Source organism: Zootoca vivipara, chromosome 11, assembly GCF_965207765.1.
Source record: "Zootoca vivipara chromosome 11, rZooViv2.hap1.1, whole genome shotgun sequence".
Lineage (NCBI taxonomy): Eukaryota > Metazoa > Chordata > Lepidosauria > Squamata > Lacertidae > Zootoca > Zootoca vivipara.
The window spans coordinates 51,368,433-51,393,425 of NC_142594.1; the positions used below are offsets into that span (position 1 = coordinate 51,368,433).

At 48.2% G+C, this 24,993-nt stretch overlaps 1 protein-coding gene across 2 annotated transcripts in view; it reads right to left on the minus strand.

Annotated features, from left to right (window-relative positions):
• The window catches only part of CRHR2 (corticotropin releasing hormone receptor 2), a 176,087-nt gene that overhangs the window by 19,307 nt on the left and 131,787 nt on the right, over nucleotides 1–24,993 (minus strand). For both annotated transcript variants that reach the window (XM_088653749.1, XM_088653750.1), the window contains 5 exons: nucleotides 21,176–21,293; nucleotides 16,702–16,855; nucleotides 16,274–16,334; nucleotides 15,365–15,437; nucleotides 961–1,046 (listed from right to left, as the gene is read on the minus strand). In XM_088653749.1, the coding sequence (XP_088509875.1) occupies nucleotides 961–1,046; nucleotides 15,365–15,437; nucleotides 16,274–16,334; nucleotides 16,702–16,855; nucleotides 21,176–21,293 (492 nt within the window). The remainder of the gene's footprint in view (nucleotides 1–960; nucleotides 1,047–15,364; nucleotides 15,438–16,273; nucleotides 16,335–16,701; nucleotides 16,856–21,175; nucleotides 21,294–24,993) is intronic.

Below are 24,993 nucleotides of genomic sequence, written 5' to 3' on the forward strand. Positions count from 1 at the left end.
ATAATTAAAGGAAGGTAATGTTAAATGAAGAGGTAGCAGTTGGGAGCAATGTTCTTCAGCCTGATTTCCAATCACAACTCTCTATTGAATTTTCTTTATAATAACTGGTGTCTTTCACAGTGAAATGAAACCTCGGCACCCGATTGACTTCATAGTGATTAAGGTGAAGGAGTGTTGAAATGACATGTTTAAGCAAATGAGCTTTGAGTTTGCCAGGCTGATTGGCAATTTCTAAGGTGCGCGGGGGATGAAAGGCCACAGGAACATCAGGATTTCAAAGGCTCGGGGGATTTCCAACTGGCTTCTCTCAGATATCAGAACACAACCCAGCAGCGTGGCTTCACTTATGTGTAAGAAATATGTTAGTCACAATTTTTATCTATTTCTTATTTATCCTGTATAGACAGACTTGGGTTGTGAAGCCGTCTATACATTTGTAAAGTAAATTAATAGCTTGTTTTTTCCTGCTCTGGAGGGTAGGACTCAAGCCATTGGGTTCTAGTTACAAGAAAGGAGATTCCGACTAAATATCAGGAAGAACTTTCTGACGGTAGCAGTGGAACAGACTGTGGACTCTCCTTCCTTGGAGATTTTTAAGCAGAGGTTGGTTGGCCATTGGTCATAGATGTTTTAGTTGAGCTTCCTGTATTGCAGGGGGTTGGACTAGATGACCCTCAGGGTCCCTTCCAACTCTACAATCCCACAATTCTACAATTCTATTATTCTATGAGGCAGTCTCCTGTAGAAAACATAGGAACCACCTTACTGTACATCAAGCTGCCTTATATCAAGTCAAACCATTGGTCCATCTAGTTCTGTAATGTCTACAATGGCTGGCAGCAGTTTTCGAGTTCTCTCCCAGCCCTCCCTGGAGATTTCTGGGAGTTGATCCCGGGATCAGTGTTTAGTTGGGGATATAAGGGGAAAGGTGATTTTTCACCAGCACAGTACTCAGCTTACCTGTACTGTATTGTTTCTGAAGTCGTCGACGCTCTCAGCTTTGTCATTAGAATCCTAACTATGTTAAACAGGAAAACAAAATTTATCTGCAAGACAAAAGGGGTGGGGGGAGAGAGGAAACGAGATCAGTGCCGATAAACACATACGAGGCACAACGAAATGATCGATGTGTTTTGGGCGGTGCAGGAAGAGCTTCTCCTCTGCAAGATGTGATACAATAAAGGGAGTGAAAATTAAATTGGCCTTCTTCATGGAGAGCCGCTCTTGGACACTCCCTCTTTCCTACCTGTCTGAGATGAGTTTCAATAAAGGAGCAATATGTTCAGGCGGAATGAAGGCATGCTCATTCCAATCTTGAGCCGCAAACGGCATTGAAGAAGCAGTTTAGGGAAGGGGCAGAGAAATGGTTATCTGAAATCCGTGCTGGCAACCGTTAACTCCCCAAAGCAATTTTATTTAGCCCAGGTGACTCTAGTGAGAATGTCTCCTAGCTGTAAGAATCAGAGACTCCGCAGTTCTGCAACTTGCTTTCGAATCTGTGCCTGCAACAATAGCACTGTGCTGAAATCTGCCTTCCAGTTTCTGCTGAATTTTCTTCCCCTGTGAAATAGACTCCTGTTTGGTGATATGATAGCCATGTTCAAATATATAAAAGGATGTCATATAGAGGAGGGTGAAAGGTTGTTTTCTGCTGCTCCAGAAAAGTGGACACGGAGCAATGGATTCAAACTACAAGAAAGAAGATTCCACCTAAACATTAGGAAGAACTTCCTGACAGTAAGAGCTGTTCGACAGTGGAATTTGCTGCCAAGAAGTGTGGTGGAGTCTCCTTCTTTGGAGGTCTTTAAGCAGAGGCTTGACAGACATATGTCAAGATTGCTTTGATGGTGTTTCCTGCTTGGCAGGGGGTTGGACTGGATGGCCCTTGTGGTCTCTTCCAACTCTATGATTCTATGATTCATTCTCAGTGTGCATTAGAATGCCTTTAGAATTTCAGTAGTTTGTGGGGATCTGAGCTTAACTTACTGTTGTGAGTTGGCCATGAATGGTGGGGAAGAGCTTTCTTTGCACTGTTAATCAGGATTCTGCACCCACTGAGCATGCTCAGTCACCAATGAGCTGGGTTATTGGGGGGGGGGGTTAACACACACTCACACACCTCTAGGTGACCCCCCCATCTCTTTTGTATTTCTGCAAAACCTTGAGCCTGCTGATATCTCCCTCTTTTTGTGGCTGGATGGTGGCATGCTGACTTCAAAAGGAACGGCACTCACACCCTGAACATCAGAAATAGCAGGACCGCAGATAGAAGGGACCAACAACAAAGGATGGCATTTGTACTCTGCTTATGAACTCTCAACAGGCATCAGTCTGCATGCAGAAGGCTTGACCAGATGGGCAGGCCAGACGGACACTGGTCTGCTCCAGTGAGGCACTGCTTTTGAAGGTATGGCTCCTTGAACTGGGACATGAGAACCAAATGTCACCCAGGCCCTTTCTCCCCAAAGCCTTTTGTGAGATGACACCCAGTAGAGATATAAGAGACGTTTGGAATAACAGTCATCGATTCAACTGAGTATAGTGATCTTTATGATTTGAAAGTTCCTCTTCAGAAGGTTTGCCTCAAAGGGAGGAACTGATAAATGGAAATGACAGCTCCAAACTGATTGTATTTATGGCAGAGTACCATTGCTGTACAGTCGTACCTCGGGTTACGACCACCTTGGGTTGCGAACAATTCGGGTTACGAACTCCGCAAACCCGGAAGTATTTTTCGTTGCACGCACGTTCCGTGCATGCGCAGAAGCGCCGCACGCATTTTGCACATGCGCAAAGCGTGAAAATCGTGTTTTGCGCATGTGCAAAATGGCACTTCGGTTTACGACCTTTTCGGGTTACGAACTGCGATCCAGAACGGATCGTGTTCGTAACCCGAGGTACTACTGTATAAGGGACACGGGTGGCGCTGCGGTCTAAACCACGGAGCCTAGGGCTTGCAGATCAGGTCGGCAGTTCGAATCCCTGCGACGGGGTGAACTCCCGTTGCTCGGTCCCTGCTCCTGCCCACCTAGCAGTTTCAAAGTGCAGGTAGATAAATTTGTACTGCTCCGGTGGGAAGGTAAGCGGAATTTCCGTGCACTGCTCTGGTTTGCCAGAAGCGGCTTGGTCATGCTGGCCACATGACCCGGAAGCTGTCTGCGGACAAACGCTGGCTCCCTCGGCCTATAGAGTGATATGAGTGCCGCAACACCAGAGTCGTCCGCAACTGGACCTAATGGTCAGGGGCACCTTTATCTTTACCTTACCAATGCTGGATGTCTCGTTCTACTTAAGCTGAGAACTATTTGTTTTGCTGGGGCTCACAGGTGGAAATAATTACCAGAACCTGTTTCAATCTAGTACAGCCAAACCAATTCAGGACTTTGGTCAGCTCCCAGTGGATCCTGCTGGCTGAGCTGTGGTGTTTGTCTCCACAGGGGCCAGAATAATTTGAAGGTTTAAGAAGAAGACTGCAAGGCGTACCATTCCAGCCCCCTCCTAGTGCCTCTCTTCCAGGACATAGAATCACAGAGTTGGAAGGGACCATGAGGGTCATCTAGTCCAACCCCCTGTGGTGCAGGAATCATTTGCCCAATGTGGAGCTCGAACCCCTGACCCTGAGATTAAGAATCTTGTGCTCTACCAATCTCCCTGCAATCCTTAACGGACTCATAATGGAATCAGATTACATGTTGGTGGAACAGGGGAGTCACCCTCAGAGTCTAAGGGTGATGGAAGAACCATATCCTCCGTCCTCAATATAAAAGTGGGTGCCAAAGGCTCCTAGCCCTGAGTGAGGTGACTTGGGATTCACCCAAGTCCTCCTCAGGGCAACCTTGGGACTCGGATGTAGGGGATATGACACCGACTGCTGCCAGGGCAGTCTTGAGCAGGTCACACGCCCTGGTGCTGAGGGGCAGAGATCGCTCCGGCGCCCCCGCCCTCGCAGGGTGCAGCATGGTTTCTGGCCCGGCGCCCTGGCACACCGCACCACCGGGGGGTCTACCTAGAGCCGGCCCTGACTGCTGCTGCTTCCTAGGAGACCTGTGTGTTGCATGGTTGGGCAGGGGGAGTACTGCCTGGTGCTGCTATTATTATTATTATTATTATTATTATTATTATTATTATTATTATTATTATTAACAACACAATGGGGAAGCATTGAGCAGCTGAGCTATAAAAAAAAATCAGGACAAGGTTCCAGCAAGAGCTTATTTTCTAGCTATCAAAAATGGTCCCCTCTTGCAACACACGAGGAGGTTTCATGTACGTGCACGAGTCGTTCTGAATCCTACTGCAGACAAAAATGTTCCAGGCGCATTGGTTTGGCAGGTGAGGAAGGAAGAATGATGCAAATCAACAATGGCGGTAACTCAGCAGGGTTTGCTGGAGGAGGAGAACTTCCCTTGCTGAGGTGAGGAAAATGAGGCTGGAGCAAGAATGAAATCCTTTCCGTCCTTGGAGGGGAATAAAATGCAGGATTCCCCTCTTCATTACAGAAAGATCTCTTTGCTGATTCGCCATAATTGAGAGACTGAAATGCTCTTGGAAATGGAGTGGAGAGCAAGGGGAAAGGGGCACACGCCACTCTCTTGTTCCTTCTGTTCTCTGGCATGTGCCTCCCCAGCGCCGTGTTTCCCATTGGTGTTAGTGGTTCATTGCGCCAGGGCACCGGCCTCTCAGGGGCGCCCTAGCGAATGGGGCAGCTGCATGGCTTTGCCGGAAACCTCCCCTTTCCCTGCACGCTCGCCAGCTGCGCCCCGCCAACTATATGGCTGGCGGGCGTGCAGCTACCTTCCCAAGCCTCTGCAGGAGGAGAGCGATCCCCGCAGAGGCTTAGGATGCCAAGCCTCTGCATCTGCTAAAGACGACCCTGCTCCTGGATGTTGTCCTCCACCTGCTTCCTGGAGAAAGGCGGCGCTCAGCCTTCCTGGGCTGCCTTCTCGGGCACCCCAACGCCGGAGAGCCTGTCTCCAGCACATTTTCCTGCCACCACGCCGGGGATCGGGGCGGTGGGGGAGGCAGAGGAAATTTTCCACTGCCCCCTCCCTTGTTTTGGAGTTGCCGGGGGGGGGCACCGGAGGGATCTTTGCACCACGGCGCCTTTGCCTCCCCTTTTTTGACGTCCCTTTGCCTCCCCTTTTTTGATGGCTTGTAGCTGAATGAGAGAGCAGCTGCTTTGCATGCAGAAGGTCCCAGGTCCATTCCCTGGCATCTCTGGGTAGGGCTGGGAAAGACTCCTGGCCTGAAACCCTGCAGAGATGCCACCTGTTGGCATGCAAGCAGTACTGAGAAAGAGATGGACCAGTGGTCCAATATGGAGGCAATGATGGCCAGCAACTTTGCATGGTTCTGCAAGGCTAGAGGCTGTGCTGCTTCTGAATGCCAGTTTCTGGAAACCACAGGAGGGGAGAGTTGCTCTTGTGCTTGGATCCTGCTTGCCGGTTTCCCACAGGCATTTGGTTGGCCCCAGTGAAAACAGGGTCTTGGACTAGATGGGCCATTGGCCTGATCCGGCAGGCATATTTTATGTTATTTTTGTTTACGCAGAATCAGTAGTGCTACAGTTCCTGAAACCAGACACCGAAGCGAGCTCAGTTTATGTGTTCCTACTTAAATACTTTTTAGAGGCAAAATGCTGAGATTTCATTAATGTCGGAATATCAGAGAGAGGCAAATCTACAGCAGTGCCTTCTCTCCCTCTCGTAACCCTGAAATCAGCAAAAGGAGAAGTTCATGGAGAAGTCTAAGGAAGGGGACAATAAGAGACAATAAGAGCCAGGATTCAGAGAGCTCTAATCCTTTACGCTAACACGCTGGTGCTAGAGCCACACTATTAATAGTTAACAACAATGCAGTGCAGCCTTGATGGTTTTGAAGGGTAACACCCAAGAGGGGCAATGTATATTTTCATGCCACCACATTAGCTTTATCTATTTCCTTGCTGATTTATTTTCTGATCACCCTGCTCAGTACTTTTGCTTTCAATGTTCTGCTCAATGTTTTTTTTAAAAAATGGATTTTTAATTGTATTTTGATAGCACATGTTTACCTCTTGCTTGCTGGTTAATGATTGTAATTTCCTGAGAGTTGCTTAGAGAATTTGTTAAATTAGGGTGTTTTTTTGTTTTTTGTTTTTTTAACTGGGGCTCCAAAATGCATATTGGGGCAATGCCTTTATTAAGCCAACACAAAATAGTGTGCAAGCTTTTGGGTTCTCCAGAACTCTTCTTAAGGTTAGGTGGTAAACGGAGCAATTAAGACAGGAGGAGGTGGGGTGGGGGAAACTTGAAGCTGTGAAGTCTCCATTTGGTCATAGTCTTGCAGCAGACAGTGGGAGGAGGAAGGAGACGTTCAAATGAGACTTTGTTAGATGCTATGCAGGTGTCAGGTTGGACCCAGGCTGGCTCGGAAATTAGGGGGTTCTAAGATGAGTAGGTGGTGCTGTGGGTTAAACCACTGAGCCTAGGGCAGGCATCCCCAAACTGTGGCCCTCCAGATGTTTTGGCCTACAACTCCCATGATCCCTAGCTAACAGGACCAGTGGTCAGGGAAGATGGTAATTGTAGTCCAAAACATCTGGAAGGCCGAAGTTTGGGGATGCCTGGCCTAGGGCTTGCTGATCAGAAGGTCGGCGGTTTGAATCCCTGTGATGGGGTGAGCTCCTGTTGCTTGGTCCCAGCTCCTGCCAACCTAGCAGTTCGAAAGCACGTTCGAAAGCACGTCAAAATGCAAGTAGATAAATAGGAACCGCTACAGCGGGAAGGTAAATGGCGTTTCCGTGTGCTGCTCTGGTTTGCCAGAAGCGTCTTTGTCATGCTGGCCACATGACCTGGAAGCTGTACGCCGGCTCCCAAAGCCAATAATGCGAGATGAGCGCGCAGCCCCAGAGTCGGTCACGACTGGACCTAATGGTCAGGGGTACCTTTACCTTTACCTTTAAGATGAGTAAGCAAATAAATAAATTGGGATTCAAAGAGCTCTAATGCTTTAGACCAGATACCAGCAATTTAGTACAGTGGAACCTCGGTTTACGACTACCTCCGTTTACGAAAACCTCTGTTGACGAACGCCATGGACCTGTTAGTGTTTACATCTGGGTTATGTGGCGTTGTATGCGCAGACGCGATCTGCGCAGCTCGCACATGCACAGCAGCGATCTGCGCAGCCTGTGTGTGCACAGAAGCACTCTATCGGTGCTTCGCGCATGCGCAGAAGTGTGCCTTCGGCGAGCGAATGCCTCGGCGAGCGAACGCCTCCATGGAACAGATTGCGTCTGCAAACCGAGGTACCACTGTAATAATAATAATTTATTATTTATACCCCTCCCATCTGGCTGGGTTTCCCCAGCTACCATCACACTATTCAGTGCTGTTTTGTCCTTTGACAGCCTGGTCCAGAATGTCCTCCATTGAGGTTCTGGAGTTGGGGGCGGGGGCAATGCTTTTCAGCTGAATATCTGTGCTTTTAAAATTGCTAAAAAAATTCCTTCAGTAGCACCTTAAAGACCAACTAAGTTTATATTTTGGTATGAGCTTTCGTGTGCATGCACACTTCTTCAGATACCAGATAAAATTGCTGTTATGAATCAGTTACAAGACCACGGGCCATTTCCTAATTGCTCTCTTAGCGGGAGACGCTTTCTTAGTAAGCAAAGCTATTATCCTGAATAATCACCCTTTGCCGATGTATGAAAAGCAATGCCAACCCCATATCCTGTGATTTGATAACCCGAGCTCTTCAAAATTTTTGTCAGCCTGACCTTGCTCAACTAATGGTCTCCTGACCTCCGGATTTCTTCTTCATTTGCCTTTTCAAATTGCCTTGATGTTCTTGAGTAAGTCTCATTTCCTTTGAGGAACGATATGCATTCCAGAAAGAATCCCTTTTAGAATTCACGGAACCATTTTGAGACGTGAGCCAATGGCAGGCAACTCCTTTTAGTGTTCCTCCCCCTCCCCCCTGCTGTGTCCCACAAGGGCAATTGTCAGGAGCCAGAGTCAGGAGTAGGTTGGCAATAAAACACCCAGTCGGTGTTTCAAAGAAACCCAAACAGTGCAGGCCTAGTGATCACAGCAACTGAGTAGGTTTTGCCGCAATGAGACAGTTGTGATGATTGAAGGTCCCCAACTTCCCACTGCTAAGGCTCCTTCCCCAGTTCCTTCCCAAGCAGCCTAAGGCTCCTTCATCTAGTCCAGGCATCCCCAAACTGCGGCCCTCCAGATGTTTTGGCCTACAACTCCCATGATCCCTAGCTAACAGGACCAGTGGACGGGGAACATGGGAATTGTAGTCCAAAACATCTGGAGGGCCGAAGTTAGGGGATGCCTGATCTAGTCTCTCTTTGCTCCAGCCTCTTCATTCCTCTGCATGTTCTGTGGGACCAGGGAGGAGGGGAGCTGGTCACAGCAGGAGGGAAAGACCCTCTGGCTTCTTCAGCAGCCTGCCTCCACTCTGCCTCTTGGCCCTCTTCCTCACCAGCCTCTGCTTCTGCCTCTGATTCTGGACTGCTCTCTGCCAGAGCCTCTTCCTGCTCACCAAACCCTGTTGCCTAATAATAATAATAATAATAATAATAATAATAATAATAATATATTTATACCCCACGTATCTGGCTATGGGATGTGGGTGGCACTGTGGTTTAAACCACTGAGCCTAGGGCTTGCCGATCGGAAGGTCAGTAGTTTGAATCCCTGCGATGGGGTGAGCTCCTGTTGCTTGGTCCCAACTCCTGCCCACCTAGCAGTTCAAAAGCACGTCAAAAAGTGCAAGTAGATAAATAGGTACTGCTCCGGCAGGAAGTCAAACGGCATTTCCGTGCACTGCTCTGGTTCGCCAGAAGCGGCTTAGTCATGCTGGCCACATGACCTGGAAGCTGTATGCTGGCTCCCTCGGCCAGTAAAGTGAGATGAGCACCGCAACCCCAGAGTTGTCTGTGACTGGACCTAACGGTCAGGGGTCCCTTTACCTTCACCTATTTGGCTGGGTTTCTGCAGCCACTCTTGGCAGCTCCCAATGGAATATTAAAAACACAATAAAACAACAAACACTAACAACTACCCTAAACAGGGCTGCCTTCAGATGCCTTCTAAAAGTCAGATAGTGGTTTATTTCCTTGACATCTGATGGAAGGGCATTCCACAGGGCTGGCGCCACTACTGTAAAGGCTCTCTGCCTGGTTCTCTGTAACCTCACTTCTTGCAGGGAGGGATTCGCCAGAAGGCCCTTGGAAGTGGACCTCAGTGTCTGGGCTGAATGTTGGGGGTGGAGACGCTCCTTCAGATATACTGGGCTGAGGCCCTTTGGGGCTTTAAAGGTCACCACCAACACTTTGAATTGTGCTCGGAAATGTACTGGGAGCCAATGTCAGTCTTTCAGGACCAGTGTTATATGGTCTCGGTGGCCACTCCCAGTCACCAGTCTGGCTGCCGCATTCTGGATTAGTCGCAGTTTCCAGGTCACCTTCAAAGGTAGCCCCATGAAGAGTGTGTTGTAGTAGTCCAAGCGAGAGATAACTAGAGCATGCACCACTCTGGTGAGACAGTCTTCAGCCTTTGACACCTCTTCCTCCCAGTCTTTTTCCACTAACCATTCCTGTTGTCTCACCACCAATCCCCTGGCTCACAGCCTCCTTCCCCAGGAGATTCCAATGTGTTCCCCGGCTTATGCCTCCCCCCACCCATTTGCATCCAGCCAGTCAATGACAGCAACCCCAAGCCTAAGGAGAAGATAATGAATAGCCAGTGCCACCCCTTAGACTAGTTTTATAAGCAAGAAGGCGGGCAGGCAGGAACGGGCTGGCAGAGGGCAGATTGAGGCTGGCGGGGCAATGCCCCGTTCACTCTAATGGAGCAACCTCAGATAATAATAATAATAATAATTTATTTATACCCCGCCCATCTGGCCGGGTCTCCCCAGCCACTCTGGGCGGCTTCCAACAGAAAAATAAAACACAATAATCTATTAAACATTAAAAGCCTCCCTGAACAGGGCTGCCTTCAGATGTCTTCTAAAAGTCTGGTAGTTGTTTTCCTTTTTGACATCTGTTGGGAGGGTGTTCCACAGGGCGGGTGCCACCGCCAAGAAGGCCCTCTGCCTGGTTCCCTGCAACTTGGCTTCTCGCAACGAGGGAACTGCCAGAAGGCCCTCGGTGCTGGACCTCAGTGTCCGGGCAGAATGATGGAGGTGGAGACGCTCCTTCAGGTAGACCGAGGCCATTTAGGGCTTTCAAGGTCAGCACCAACACTTTGAATTGTGCTTGGAAACGTACTGGGAGCCAATGTAGATCTTTCAAGACCGGTGTTATGTGGTCTCGGCGGCTGAGATGTTTCTCGGCATCTATTCCTTGCCCTTTGGGGCAGCGGCGCAGGCTGGGTTCAAGAGCGAGCCAGCAAGATCCCTGCTTTGCATGGCGGGGGGGTTGGACTAGATGGCCCTCAGAGTCCCTTCCAGCTTTACTACCCTACACTTCTAAGAGAGCAGGCAGCAGCGGCAGGAAGAAGCTTGTGCAGTCAACTCTTGTCTGTGAGCCTCCCCAAACCTGATGCTGGCACCAAAACATATTGCCTTGCAGGTGTGATATTATGCAATATCACTGAAGGGGCTGCAAAGCAATATCTCGGTCAGTCTGTGCAGGCCAGAGATGAAGGGAAATGAAAGCATCTGTGGGCTAGAGGCTAGACCATTGGATTGCTTGCATTATGAGTCAATTAGGCCCAAGTCCTCTTGGGACTGAGTAACTGGAAATACAGAATGCTAACAAGTTCTTACCGCTGCCCGCAAATGCCACAGAGTGATTCAGAACCTGCGGTGGCTGCTGTTTCTTGCAATTAGTCAGGTGGCGCAGGGGAGCACAAGGGACAGCGCTCTTTCCCCTAAGGCCTGGTGCAATGGCTCCGCGCATCATCTAAATCCCCATAACCTTTAGTCTGCTTGCCAGGGCTTCTGGAGATGGAGACCGTCAGACAGAATTGTCAGGCCAGGCTGCTTTGCCAAGCTCTGAGCCAAAAAAATATATTAAAAATCCACACTACGTCTGGTCAAAGGCTGCTGATTTTCTGGGCATATGTAGAGCCACCAAGAAATTAAGAACTTATTAAGAGGAGCCTGCTGGATGAGGCCAGAGGCCCATCTTTCCCAAGCGTCCTGTTCTACTGGCCATGAAAGCTGTGCTCCACCTTTGTTGTCAAAGACAGCATGCTTCCATGCCCTCCAACATTTCTCAGATGAAAATAGGGACATCCTCTTCTGCGTCAGGAAGCTTCTCCCATGTCTGATGTCTACCCCACACGTAGATGCCACACACACATTGACATTGGCCACCTCAAGCCAATTACAAGCTCTCTGCCAATCCTACCTCACAGGATCGTTGTAAAAGAAATGTGCGAGGGAAGGATAATATGCAATACCTTCCACAGGTAAGTGGAATAAAATAAGCTGCCTTGAGTCCCTGTCAGGGGAAAAGGTGAATAATAATAATAATAATAATAATAATAATAATAATAATAATAATAATTAATAATAGAAACTGTGAGAATGATCAGGAACATAAAGGAAAAGGTAAAGGACCCCTGACAGTTAAGTCCAGTTGTGAACAACTCTGGGGTTGCGGCGCTCATCTCGCTTTACTGGCCGAGGGAGCCGGCGTTTGTCCGCAGACAGTTTTTCCGGGTCATGTGGCCAGCATGACTAAGCTGCTATTGGCGAAACCAGAGCAGTGCATGGAAACGCCGTTAACCTTCCCGCTGGAGCAGCACCTATTTATCTACTTGCACTTTGACATGCTTTCAAACTGCTAGGTTGGCAGAAACTGGGACAGAGCAATGGGAGCTCATCCCGTCCTGGGGATTCGAACTGCCAACCTTCTGATCGGCAGGAGGCTCAGTGGTTTAGACCACAGGGCCACCCACGTCCCAGATAAGGAACATACCAGAGAGTAAATCCTATTGAACTCAGTGGGATTTAGTTCTGAAAAAAATGCTCCAGATTGCCATGTAAGGCTGCCCTGTCTTTACCCAGTTACCTGGGAGTAAGCTCCAAAAGGCTGAGTTTACAATCAAGGTATAAACATTCTACATGTTTCCTAAGAAATGGCTGGCTGCGGAAGCATTGCAATCAAAGAATTTAAAGCGGGCCTTGTCCGTCAAAATTATAGGCAAGGCTTTGTATACACCAGCTTTACCATTTCCTTGATTTGGCGCAGGTATTTTATTTTCAGTATAAATAGGACTCCGTTTTAGCACCCACACCCACACTTTTAATTGTTCTCTGAGATGTGGAGGGGAGGAAAAAGGAAAAACGTGACATTCCTGGATCAAACCAGAAACCAGGATGGCTTCTGCAATTCTGGGACTGCCCCTGGAAAAATTGGGACACTCAGAGGGTATGCAATTCCCAGTACCAATCGCTGGGAATCGCAAATGTGGAGAGCACCATGAGAACATAACATAGGAATGGATCACACCCATGGCCCATCTAGTCCAGCATCCTGTTCACATGGTGTCCAGCCAGATGCCTGTGATAAACCCTCAGGCAGGATTCGAACACAAGAGCCCTCTCCCCTCCTGCAGTTCCCTGGGATTCAGAAGCATTTACAGTTTCTGACCATTGGAGGCAGAGCACAGGCATCATGGTTGGAAGCTACCATGGCTACTAGCCATAGCTGCCAAGTCTCCCGTTTTCCCCGGGAAATCCCCGTTTTTCCAGCTGTTCCTAGCTGAAAAAATGGATTTTTTCTTTTGTTTTCCCCCGGTTTTTTCTGGCGCGGCGACCATTTTGGAACTGGGCGGAGCATGCTCAGAAGCAACTTTTGATGCTGCTCTGCCCAGTTCCAAAATGGCTGCAGTGCGACTTCTGGCACGGCGGCCATTTTGGAACTGGGCAAAGCAGCATCAAAAGTCACTTCTGAGCAGGGAAACCCTGCTCGGAGGATGAGGAGGGAGCTGTTTCTGGGTGACCCCAGTCAAATCTGCACTTTCTGCAGCCCCCTCCTGCGTCAGACTTACACCTTCACCTTTGGCCTGGTCTAAAAGTCCACTTTAATAAGCTCAAAGAAGACTGAATGGAGGAGAGAATGGCAAAATCACATGCCTCCCTGCTGGCTCGTTTTGGATATTCATCTTGAAACGTGAGCGACTTGCTTCCAGGAGAGTGGTGAGGGATGGAGGAAGCGAGGGATCTTTGCAATCGAGGAGCTACCGGTATTTTGTGAAATGTTTGGAAATGCATCCGAGGAAGAAAGTGTGGGGGGGGGAGGGCGGAGAACTCCACACTGCCTCCCCGGACAGATCCCCCTGGTAAGAGTTCTGTTGGCTGGCATTGTAAGGATGCCATGATTCCTTGCTCTCTTTTCAGAGGCAGAGCAGTGTAATGGTTAGAGCAAGGGGACATAGGCAACATGGTGCCCTTCAGTTGGACCCCAGCATCAATCAGCCTCTGCCAGCATTGCCAAAGGTCCAACAGCATGGTCCAACAGCATCCGAGGTGGGCCACTTTGGTTATGGTCCTTCACCTATGGGAATTATAGGGAAGGTAGGGGCCTCATGGGTCATCTAGTCCAACCCCCTGCAATGCAGGAGTCGGAGCTAAAGAACCCCCAACTTCTGTTTAAAAACTCCAAGGAAGGAGACTCTGTGACGGTAACCCTGCCAGTGTTGACTGACCTAGATGGACAAATGGTTCTGACTCGACACCAGGCAGTTTCCTGTGTTTCTAAATATACAGGCTTACCACTTCTGAAACATGGAAATCCCATTTATCTGCCAGGACCAACAGCAATTCATAGACATGTTATGGGCTGATTGGCACTGTCGAGCAGAAAATTGATGGGCTGCGTTAAATTCGCTAAAGTGAATAATTCCCAAGCCGTACTAAGCCGTTCCGCCTTCCGAGGCTTCCTGGTGGTCTGTCTTGCAGCAGTTAAACACATACAACAAAGGTTCCTGTAAACCGATGCGTAGCGCTGTCTTAACACAATTAAGGGGAATCTGGTGCCAAGCGTGTTTCAAGGAACTCATTAAGCACATTTATCATCCTTTCCCACAAATCAGTGGCTCTTTTATGAGTCCATCGCCTATTGTAAAAAAAAAACCCACAAGCCTTTTATTCAGTCAGTGGTATCAACGCCTACCGTTATGATTTCCATAAAGAGAGTGACAAATGTCACCATGCCACAGTTTTTAAAGCTCTCTCCCCCCACCCCACTTCCAACAGAGGTTGGAAGAAGATGCATCAAGAAGAAGAAGAAGAGTTTGGATTTGATATCCCGCTTTATCACGGCAGCTTGTGGGAGAGAAATCCATAGTTCAACCAAGCGCTGTGTAAAGAAATGCTTTCTTTCGTCTGCCTTGAACCTCCTACATGTCCACAAGTTCTGGCGTTATGGGAGCGCCTCTTATTTCCTTACAGTTCCCCTCACCTGCAGCGGAAGGATAACCTCACAATTTGCCTTACAGAAGCACGTAACATCAAGTTAAAGACTAGACTGGAAAATGGCCTTTTGTGCCAAAGAGAGGCATAGCATAGAGGCAGGGGGACCTTAAAGGCCCTCTAGTCCAAACCTAGGAAATCTGCTGTATGGCATCCCGGATATGCGAACACCCAGCCCCTGCTTAAAAACCTCTAGCAGTCTGTTCTACTGTCAGTGAAACTGAAAATGGCAGCAAATTGTGCATGCACAGTAGTCTGAACCAAGGGAGACACCACCAAGCAAAACAATAGCAGACTGATAATGCAAAGGGCTTTCTCACTGGCAGTGCCCTCCCTGTGGAATAATAATAATAATAATAATTTATTATTTATACCCCGCCCATCTGGCCGGGTTCCCCCAGCCACTCTGGGCGGCTTCCAAAAAACCAGAAATTCTACACTTCCCTGTGTTTCTATATTCTGCTGGAAGCTGCCCAGAGCGGCTGCGGAACCTAGCCAGATGGGTGAGGTATAAATAATAAAATTATTGTTGTTGCTGTTGTTATTATGCATAGGTAAAAGGTAAAGGTAAAGGGGCCCCTGACCATCAGGTCCAGTCATGTCCGACTCTGGGGTTGCAGCGCTCATCTCGCTCTATAGGCCAAGGGAGCCAGCGTTTGTCCGCAGACAGCTTCCGGGTCATGTGGCCAGCATGACAAAGCTGCTTCTGGCGAACCAGAGCAGCGCACGGAAACGCCGTTTACCTTCCTGCCGGAGCGGTCCCTATTTATCTACTTCAACTTTGATGTGCTTTCGAACTGCTAGATTGGCAGGAGCTGGGTCCTCTGTAAACATGGTCAGGTCACATGAAAACCTTAAATTCAGGTAGAAATTGAGACAGGTGGAATGTTGCATATTTCTGAGGAGGCTTCCAGTGCCATCCCCCCCCCCCCCTTACCAGCAAGACAAGAATCACTGGTCCTTGGTAGATGTAGTCGATATACTTCCCCGATTCCTTTCCAAACCAGCACCTGCAAACAGAACATCATTCCTTAAGCTTGTGCAAATCCCACCTATCAACTAAACAAGACTAAGGCTGCCTTGGATCTTGAAGGATTGCACACAACTACAGCTTCTGAAACTGGTTTCGTTTTTCAGCACAATTGCGCATGGGAAAGGAAACAGATGAATCTGGTGTGTGTCCCCATCATATGCGCTCCCTTTCGACAGAGACGGTAATGGCAGATTGCAAGTCCCCCACAGCCCTTGCGACGCACAGACATGGTTGCATGTGGGACGTGTACCTCCTCACTTTCAAGTCTGCTGTGAAAATGAGGAGATATTCTCCTCCTTCAGCATTTACACATGCTCTCACATGCCATCCAGTTAACAAGTATTTGGCTGGTTCTTAGCCAAGGAGGAGGTGAGGAATCGGGAAGAAATGGCCTCCAGTTACTCACAGAAGAGGAAGCACTATATGATAAACCCATAGCTGCCAAGTTTTCCCTTTTCTCGCGAGGAAGCCTATTCAGCATAAGGGAATTTCCCTTAAAAAAAAGGAGAACTTGGCAGCTATGGATAAACCCTGGATAATTTTTAAATTATTTTTTAACAAAGGAGCTGGGAGGGAGGGGTGAAAAGAAAGGAAAGGGATCAAACAGCTGTCGGGTACTTGGATATTTGCGGTGACTCCCTTGTTTCAAAGCACCCAGCTCTGAAAACGGACAGATAGAATCCTGTCCATCCCACTGTCGTGACAATTTTCACTTTCCATCGTCCCTGCATGCACACAGAGGCTGGCGCTTGCTGAGGAGCATTTCGGCTCGGCTGCTCAGTCATAAGAAATGGATGAAAAGGTTTTACTCACTGCTCATTTTCATAATGCAGCTTGCAGACAGCCCAGGCGATAATAATTGGACACGGAATACCTGCAAAAGCAGTGGGGCAGGGGGGGGGGGAGAGAGATGGGCCAGGTAGCTTTGACAAACACTACTTTAGTGTTCCTTCTCTCTGCTGTTCTGCAGCTCCCTTTGCACACACCCACAAACCCCACGGTCGCCTTCACCCCCTTTCATACCTACTCCTTCTCCCAGCCCAAACACCCACTTGGCCACTTCTCCCAGCCCAAACACCCACTTCTCTTCGACTGGCAGAATTGGCAGTTCTGCATTTGTAAGGACATGTTTTTCTTTAGTGTGGCAGCACCCGCACTTTGGAACTCCCTGCCTATTGATATCAGGCAGGTGGCTCTTCTCTGTGACTCATTTTTTGGCAAGCCTCCTGCGTGTTACTTACACCATCCGATGAAGAGGAAAACCCACTTCCTCAGCTTGTCTGTCGAGTAGGTCATGACGATGGCCGTGTGCAGGTAGCAGCCTTCCACAAACATCCAAAAGAAATTGGTCACCACAAAGTAGTTGAAGATGGCTGTGATGCACCGGCACCACAGCTAGAAGGGGAAGCAGAAGGGAAGCACAGGTGAGGCCTACAGGGCAGGTGAACACTTCCTCGTTAAGTATAATTGGTGTAATTGACTCTGAAATGCGAATGGCTATGTGTATTCATGAAAGCTTTAACATGGGGATTTTCCATGGGGCTATATTGATGGCAAGAATAGGACTCTGAACTCTGAGTCGATAACCAACTATGGTTGTTTTCTGCTAGCTAACACAGGAGTGTTTAACCTTAGACAACACGAGAGGTATTGAATTGCAAATCTGCCTTCTTGGAAGGGTGGCATCTGTCATTTTTTTTTTAATTCCCAGATTCTGTGAGATGTAAATGAAGCTCTCCAGGTAAACAGCCTAAAACAGGATGCCGGTTGGAGAGAAACAGACCTCTGCTTCTAGGTCTGTTGGCATTATTTCTGTTGGAATCATTTCATATTTTGTCAGGTACTTGGAGCCTATGCCTTGGAGCAGCGTATATCTTATAGAACTGTTTGGATGTATCATTTGATGGTTCTGTTATGGTGTGAAGAAAGTTCTGCAAGTAAAGTTTTTAATTAAACTTATGGGCCTTGGGGATGTTTTTATTTCAAAAGGAGTTAGGTTTTATGCATCCAGTTGCTTCAAACTGTGCAATATTAATATCTGTAATATTCCCGACCTGCTGGGATAATTCGGCCTAAACAAGACTTTTTATTGTGCGCCCGCAATATACAAGTGAAAATAACTGCAGAAATCTATTTTGCATTTTTCACACTGACATGTCCGCCAGTGATCACAGCAACCTTGTAAGGTAGGCTAGACTGAGAGATCCATGATAGACTTAGGGTAGGGTTTTGTGGTTTTGTTGGCTGAGCAGGGTCTCATCCATATATACCAGGCATAGGCAACCTTGGCCCTCCAGATGTTTTGGGACTACAATTTCCATCATCCCTGACCACTGGTCCTGTTAGCTAAGCATCATGGGAGTTGTAGTCCCAAAACATGTGGAGGGCCAAGGTTGCCTATGCCTGATATATATACCTTCAGGTAAGCACCACTGAAAGCAATGGAACTTAAAAATACATTATTATTAAGCTGAGCTAAAAGAGAAGCCTCGTCTTGTCTCCCCGAGGAACCCGATCCCTGGGCTTCATTTGCACAAAACACGAAATATTTTCATGCGGGGGGGGGGGGGGAAATAAGTGAGGGTAGCCCACCCTCTTTCACCCATGCAATTAAAAGGCAAGAATGAGCTTCTTGTGATCAGTAAATAAGTTCATTCTCATTCTCAATTGACCTGGAACTCATTTAAGAGGCAAATAAATCGCTTGGGGGAATCAGGCCATTGACCCATCTTAGCCCATTCAGATGGGCTTTGACACCATCTGCACTATGTACTGGATAGCTCAGTTGGTTAGAGTGTGGTGCTGATAACACCAAGGTTGCAGGTTCGATCCCCTTAAGGGACAGCTGTATATTTTCGCATTGCAGAGGGTTGGACTAGATGATCCGCAGGGTCCCTTCCAGCTCTACAGTCCTATGATTCAAAGCACTAGGACGCCACTTTATGCAGCCGTGACTTACTCCAAAGAAAATCCTGGGAGCTGTGGTTTGTTAAGGGTGCTGACAGCTGGTAGGAGACCAGCCCCCCAAGTCTCCTCACAGAGCTACAATTCCCAGAGTCCCCTGGAAAGAGGGATTTGTTGTTAAACAACTTTGGGAATTGTAGTTCTGTGAGGGGAATGAGGGTGATGGTCTCTCTTAACAACTCTCAGCCCCTCTAAGAAACCACAGCTCCCAGGAGTCTTTGCGAGTGGGGGGGGGGGCGAGAGCCAAGACTGGCCCAGAATATTTGCTGGAGGGACGAAATAAAAGGAGAGATGAGATAAGGCAGAATGAGAATGAGGTGAAAACCATAATTCTGAGGCGTTGACAAGGAGGGGATATAATTCAGTCTGGCACAATCCTATTATTTAGGACTGGGCCCTGTCCAAGAGGCAGTGATTATTTATAGGAATGATCTTTTTTGGGGCGGCGGGGCGGCGGAGATTAATGGATTGAATTTATTCCCCCTTTCTTCTTCTCAAGGTACCATCAAGACCTGGGTGAGGTGTAGCATCGTAAATTACCTTAAAGTTCTTGTAAGGATCAGGCTACTGGGGGAGAAAAAAAAGGAGTGCATATAGCAGGGTCTAAAACTTTGTGAATAAAATGCACCTGTGTGTGTGTGTGTGTGTGTGTGTGTGTGTGTGTGTGTGTGTGTGTGTATGCCTGTACCGGTATGTATTCAGTACATATAAAACAAGCAGTGCAGAGTACTTCTGCTTAGAGTGCCAGCCAGCCAGCCCCCCCCCCCCCGCAAGGATGGTCGATTCCATTTCTGCTGTTTCTGAGTCCCTCCACAGCCCAATGGCCGTAGCCTAGTGACAGAGGACATGTCCTCCATTCAGAAGTTCCAGCTTCAGCCCCCTGCATCTCCAGGAAGGGATGAGAGAGACCCTTTCTGAGTCTATGGACAGCTGCTGCCAGTCAGTGTAGACAATACTGAGCTCAATAGACCAAAGGTCTGTCTCAGTATAAGGCAGGCATAGGCGAACTTGACCCTCCAGATGTTTTGGGACTATAGCTCCCACCATCCCTGACCATAGAATCGTAGAGTTGGAAGAGACCACAAGGGCCATCCAGTCCAACCGCCTGCCAAGTGGGAAACACCACTGGTCCTGTTAGCTAGGGATGATGGGAGTTGTAGTCCCAAAACATCTGGAGGGCCGAGTTTGCCTATGCTGGGTATAAGGCTGCTTTCTAGGTAAGCCGCAGCGTCTGGACCCAACCTTAAGGGTAGCCCCATGTGGAATGCATTACGGCAAGCCAATCTTGATGTTGACAATGCACAGATCACTGTGGTCAGGTCATCCCTGTCCAACAACGGCCTCTGGGGCACCAGCCCAAGCTGGAAGATGGTACACATAGCTACTGTGACCACTTAAGGTGAGACCCTACCTGCCCATGGACTGTCTTGCCAGAGTGGTGCCAGAGTGGTTACAGGGAATCAGGCAGAGGGCCTTCTCGGTAGTGGCACCCGCTTGGACTACCGCTCTACATGGGGCTATCTGGAAACCACAATTAATCCAGAATGCAGCAGCTACACTGGTGACTGGGAGCGGCCGCCGAGACCACATAACACTGGTCTTGAAAGACCTACATTGGCTCCCAGTACGTTTCCGAGCACAATTCAAAGTGTTGGTGCTGACCTTGAAAGCCCTAAACAGCCTTGGCACAGTATACCTGAAGGAGCGCCCCCACCCCCATCATCCAGCCCAGACACTGAGGTCCAGCTTCAAGGACCTTCTGGCAGTTTCCTCCCTGTGAGAAGTGAGGTTACAGGGAACCAGGCAGAGGGCCTTCTCGGTAGTGGCACCCGCCCTGTGGAACGCCCTCCCATCAGATGTCAAGGAAATAAACCACTATCTGACTTTTAGAAGACACCTGAAGGCAGCCCTGTTTAGGGAAGTTTTTAATGTTTGCTGTTTTATTGTGTTGTTGATATTCTGTTGGGAGCTGCCCAGAGTGGCTCGGGGAACCCAGCCAGACAGGCGGGATATAAATAATAAATTATTATTTATTATTATTATTATTATTATTATTATTATTATTATTATTATTACAAGGGACCCAGGTGTACCCCCAGATGTCACACCTGCTCTGTAAAGGTGAGCACCACCCTGTTCCAAAAAGGGTGGCTTTTTTGGGGGGGGGAGGTTTCATTGAACCACAATACTGTAGAGTTGGAAGGGGTCGTGATTCCCATCTAGCCCAACCCCCAGCAATGCAGGAGTCTTTTGCCCAATGTGGGACTTGAACCCACTACCCTGAGATTAAGACTCTCACGTTCTACCAACCGAGCTATCCCAGCTGAAGACCTAGGAACCACCTGCCCGCAAGGCCTTTGTCTTGCCAGCATTCAACTACCGGGCCCCCATCCAGCCTACCACTTTGAATTCGCTGTGCCTGAATGCAGCAGTTTCCCCCCTTCTTTTGAGCATGGAGTTTTCAGCATCCGTGCACCATTAGTGCTCCAGCCCGCCCAGCTTACAAGCATCCCTCTGGTGGCAGAGCTGTGCCCAACTCCTGCCCTTTTGCACAATAGAGCATCACCCCCCCCCCAAGTCAGCCTGAAACACTGTAACCCAGGATGGATTGCATAGCAAACACAGCCTCTAACGCAGGAAGGAATTGCTTTTCAATTCCTACTGCTTTGGTTGGTCTGTAATCCCTGCACTGCAAGATCCTTAATTCTATTATTATGATTATGATTATGATTATGATTATTATTTTAGTACCTCATTGTTTTCGTGGATGTCGTGATCTATCATCTGCAGCAAGAACCACATCACATTCCTCAGGATAAAGGTGGTGATCAGATTCCAGTGGATAATATTCCGAAGGCATCGGATGCTCCTAAAGAGGCAAAGGCAAGGAGAATGCAGAATTTTCACACTCACTCCCCTGCATTCCAATGTCAAGATTTTTTTTTTGGGGGGGGGGGTAATAGACTGGGATCTACTGGTAGATCTCAGAGTGATTTGCAGCAGCTCAGCAAGGATTCCAAATCTTTCCTTCTTCTAAATTCTTCTGGAAGGAAGAAATTCTAGGGAGGAATCTGGACCGATCTGTTCTCTGTCCCTGGTTGAGTGGCTTTCTCAACAGAGACTGGGATTGAGGCTTCATGTCCAAGTGGGGTTCTGCGAATCATTTTGACCGGGGTGAAATTCCATCTCTCTGGTGGAACCCCTGGTTGGAGATTGGGCCGGATTTAGGTTTGATGAGGCCCTAAGCTACTGAAGGTAATGGGGCCCTTTATATGTCCAGCTGACCTTTGTCAGCTGGTAATGAAGGTAATGAAGGGCCCTTTATATGTCCAGCTGACCTTTGTCAACAACAAATTTAAAAAATTCCTTCCAGTAGCACCTTAGAGACCAACTAAGTTTGTCATTGGTGTGAGCTTTTGTGTGCATGCACACTTCTTCAGCTACCAAAGCTCATTGTGCATTGCATGCACACAAAAGCTCATGCCAATGACAAACTTAGTTGGTCTCTAAGGTGCTACTGGAAGGGATTTTTAAAATTTTGTTTCTACTACAGCAGACCAACACAGCTACCTACCTGTAACAACAAATTGCCGCTGTTTTTGTGTGTGGAATATATGCTATACAGTCAAACCTCGGTTTGCGACCGCCTCGGGGAGCGACCGCTTCGGTTTCTGACCACCGCGGACCCGGAAGTGTTTACATCCGGGTTCTGCGGTGCTCGGATACGCAGACGTGCTCTATTGGCGCTTTGCGCATGCGCAGAAGCGTGCCTTCGGTGAGCGACCGATTCGGGAAGTGATCGCCTCCGCGGAACGGATTGCGGTCGCAAACCGAGGTACCACTGTATGGTAATTTATGGACTTAATAGGCATCTAAAGCCATTTGCACATAGCTAAATATGTATTTTATCAAAGTAATTGTTACAACCAGTGCTTGCGGAATGTAGGCACCCTATATATAGAAATGAGCAAACCAGTGATATTTTAGGGAGCAGGCTAGCAGGCGGGGCCCATGACTTACATCATAGGAGCCTACACAACACACAAACACTGTTGCTATGTGTAGGTTTTTTTTTTATCTTATATTTTGGAAACATACATCCAGTTTCTTTCCCTTTATATTTTTTTGGGGGGGCCCCAAGAGAGTGGGGCCCTAAGCTATCGCTTGTTTAGCTTATACGTAAATCCAGAATTGTTGGAGATCCTGGGAGTAGGATAATACTTGACTGCCATGTCTCATCATACCTGCCAAGTCCCTGCCTGAGAAATAAGGGACTGGACCGGAAGTAGAATGACCTTAACAGATTAGACAACTGGGCCAAAGCAAACAAGATGAATTTTAACAAGGAGAAATGTAAAGTACTACACTTGGGCAAAAAAAATGAAAGGCACAAATACAGGATGGGAGACACCTGGCTTGAGAGCAGTACATGTGAAAAGGATCTAGGAGTCTTGGTAGACCACAAACTTGACATGAGTCAGCAGTGTGATGCAGCAGCTAAAAAAGCCAATGCAATTCTGGGCTGCATCAATAGGAGTATAGCATCTAGATCAAGGGAAGTAATAGTACCACTGTATTCTGCTCTGGTCAGACCTCACCTGGAGTACTGTGTCCAGTTCTGGGCACCACAGTTCAAGAAGGATACTGATAAGCTGGAACGTGTCCAGAAGAGGGCAACCAAAATGGTCAAAGGCCTGGAAACGATGCCTTATGAGGAACGGCTTAGGGAGCTGGGTATGTTTAGCCTGGAGAAGAGAAGGTTAAGGGGTGATATGATAACCATGTTCAAATATATAAAAGGATGTCATATAGAGGAGGGAGAAAGGTTGTTTTCTGCTGCTCCAGAGAAGCGGACAAGGAGCAACGGATTCAAACTACAAGAAAGAAAATTCCACCTAAACATTAGGAAGAACTTCCTGACAGTAAGAGCTGTTCGGCAGTGGAATTTGCTGCCAAGGAGTGTGGTGGAGTCTCCTTCTTTGGAGGTCTTTAAGCAGAGGCTTGACAGCCATCTGTCAGGAATGCTTTGATGGTGTTTCCTGCTTGGCAGGGGGTTGGACTGGATGGCCCTTGTGGTCTCTTCCAACTCTATGATTCTATGATTCTAAGTAGCAGACCGGAAGTAGCGCTGCCACCATTTTAGAACTGGGCGGAGCATGCTCAGAAGCGACTTTTGATACTGCTCTGCCCTGTTCCAAAATGGCCGTCGCGCCAGAAGTCGCGCTGCAGCCGTTTTGGAACTGGGCAGAGCAGCATCAAAAGTCGCTTCTGAGTATGCTCCGCCCAGTTCCAAAATGGCCGCCGCACCAGAATAAACCGGGAAAAAACAAAAAAAATCCGTTTTTTTTCGGCTGGGAACAGCTGGAAAAATGGGGGTTTCCCGGGGAATACGGGAGACTTGGCAGCTATGTGTCTCATCATTGCAAGGACTTCCACTTGCACACCTGGATTTTACCTTCTCTTCCTGCGCATGCCCTACACCCTACCCAAATCTGTCCCAGAGGGTTCAGGGAACCCCTAGATCCGATCTGAGGGGGGCATAGGAGGAAGAGCATTCCACGGTGGAAAGAGAAATCATTGTGCTGACGGAACAAGAGATATATTGGGGGAGAAAGGCGAACCAACCCAATTCGCAGTTTCTGTAACAGTATAAGAACTGAAACACAGCTATTCTGGGGAATTCCCACATCTCTGAATTTTGCAATGCAGTTCTGCAGCCAAAGTTTTTTTCTTTAAAAGCACATCTTTTAGGGAAAAGTGTCCATAGAAAATGAATGTATTAGTGAAAATAACATACGAAATGCAGTATGTTAGCGGGAACTGCTTTGCTGTAATGTGCACATGATGCAAAAATTCATACACATTGCAAAACATACATGGGGCTATTAGGAGGAATATGCATTAAAATGCTGTTGGTAGTTTTCATAAGGGCTTTTATAAAAAGCTTTTTATTGCCTTTCTATCCTACCTTTTGCTCCAAGGAGTCCGTGGTCTCTGTTCCCTCCTCAGTTTATCCTTACAACGACCCTGTGAGCTTACCTTCCAAGTCCCGGACTGCAGAATCCGGGACCGGCAGCCGTGTGACACCGGAAGTTGCATCGACGTAACTTCCGGTGTCGCTTTGCCCTTCTATGGGCACCAAAAATGGCTGCCGCCGGCTTCGAAAGTCGCTTGTACGCATGTCAGGAAGTGCGTCGACACAACTTCTGGTGTTGCTCCGCCCATCTATGGGCACCAAAAATGGCCGCCGACACCGGAAGTCGCGTCAATGCACTTCCGGACATGCGTAGATGCGACTTTTGAAGCCGGCGGTGGCCATTTTTGTGCCCATAGAAGGGCAAATCGGAAAGAAAAAAAAAGGCCGCCAGCAGGAGAAAATAACGGAGAAAAACGGGAGACAAAGTGATACGGGGGACCACCAGGGTTTTCCCGGAGAAAACGGGGTACTTGGCAGTTATGCCTGTGAGGTAGGTTAAGGGGCTGCGAATGACTCCAAGGTCACCCAGGGAGCTTCATGACTGAGTGGGAATTTGAACCCTGGTCTCTCAGGTCCTAGTCTGGCACTCTAA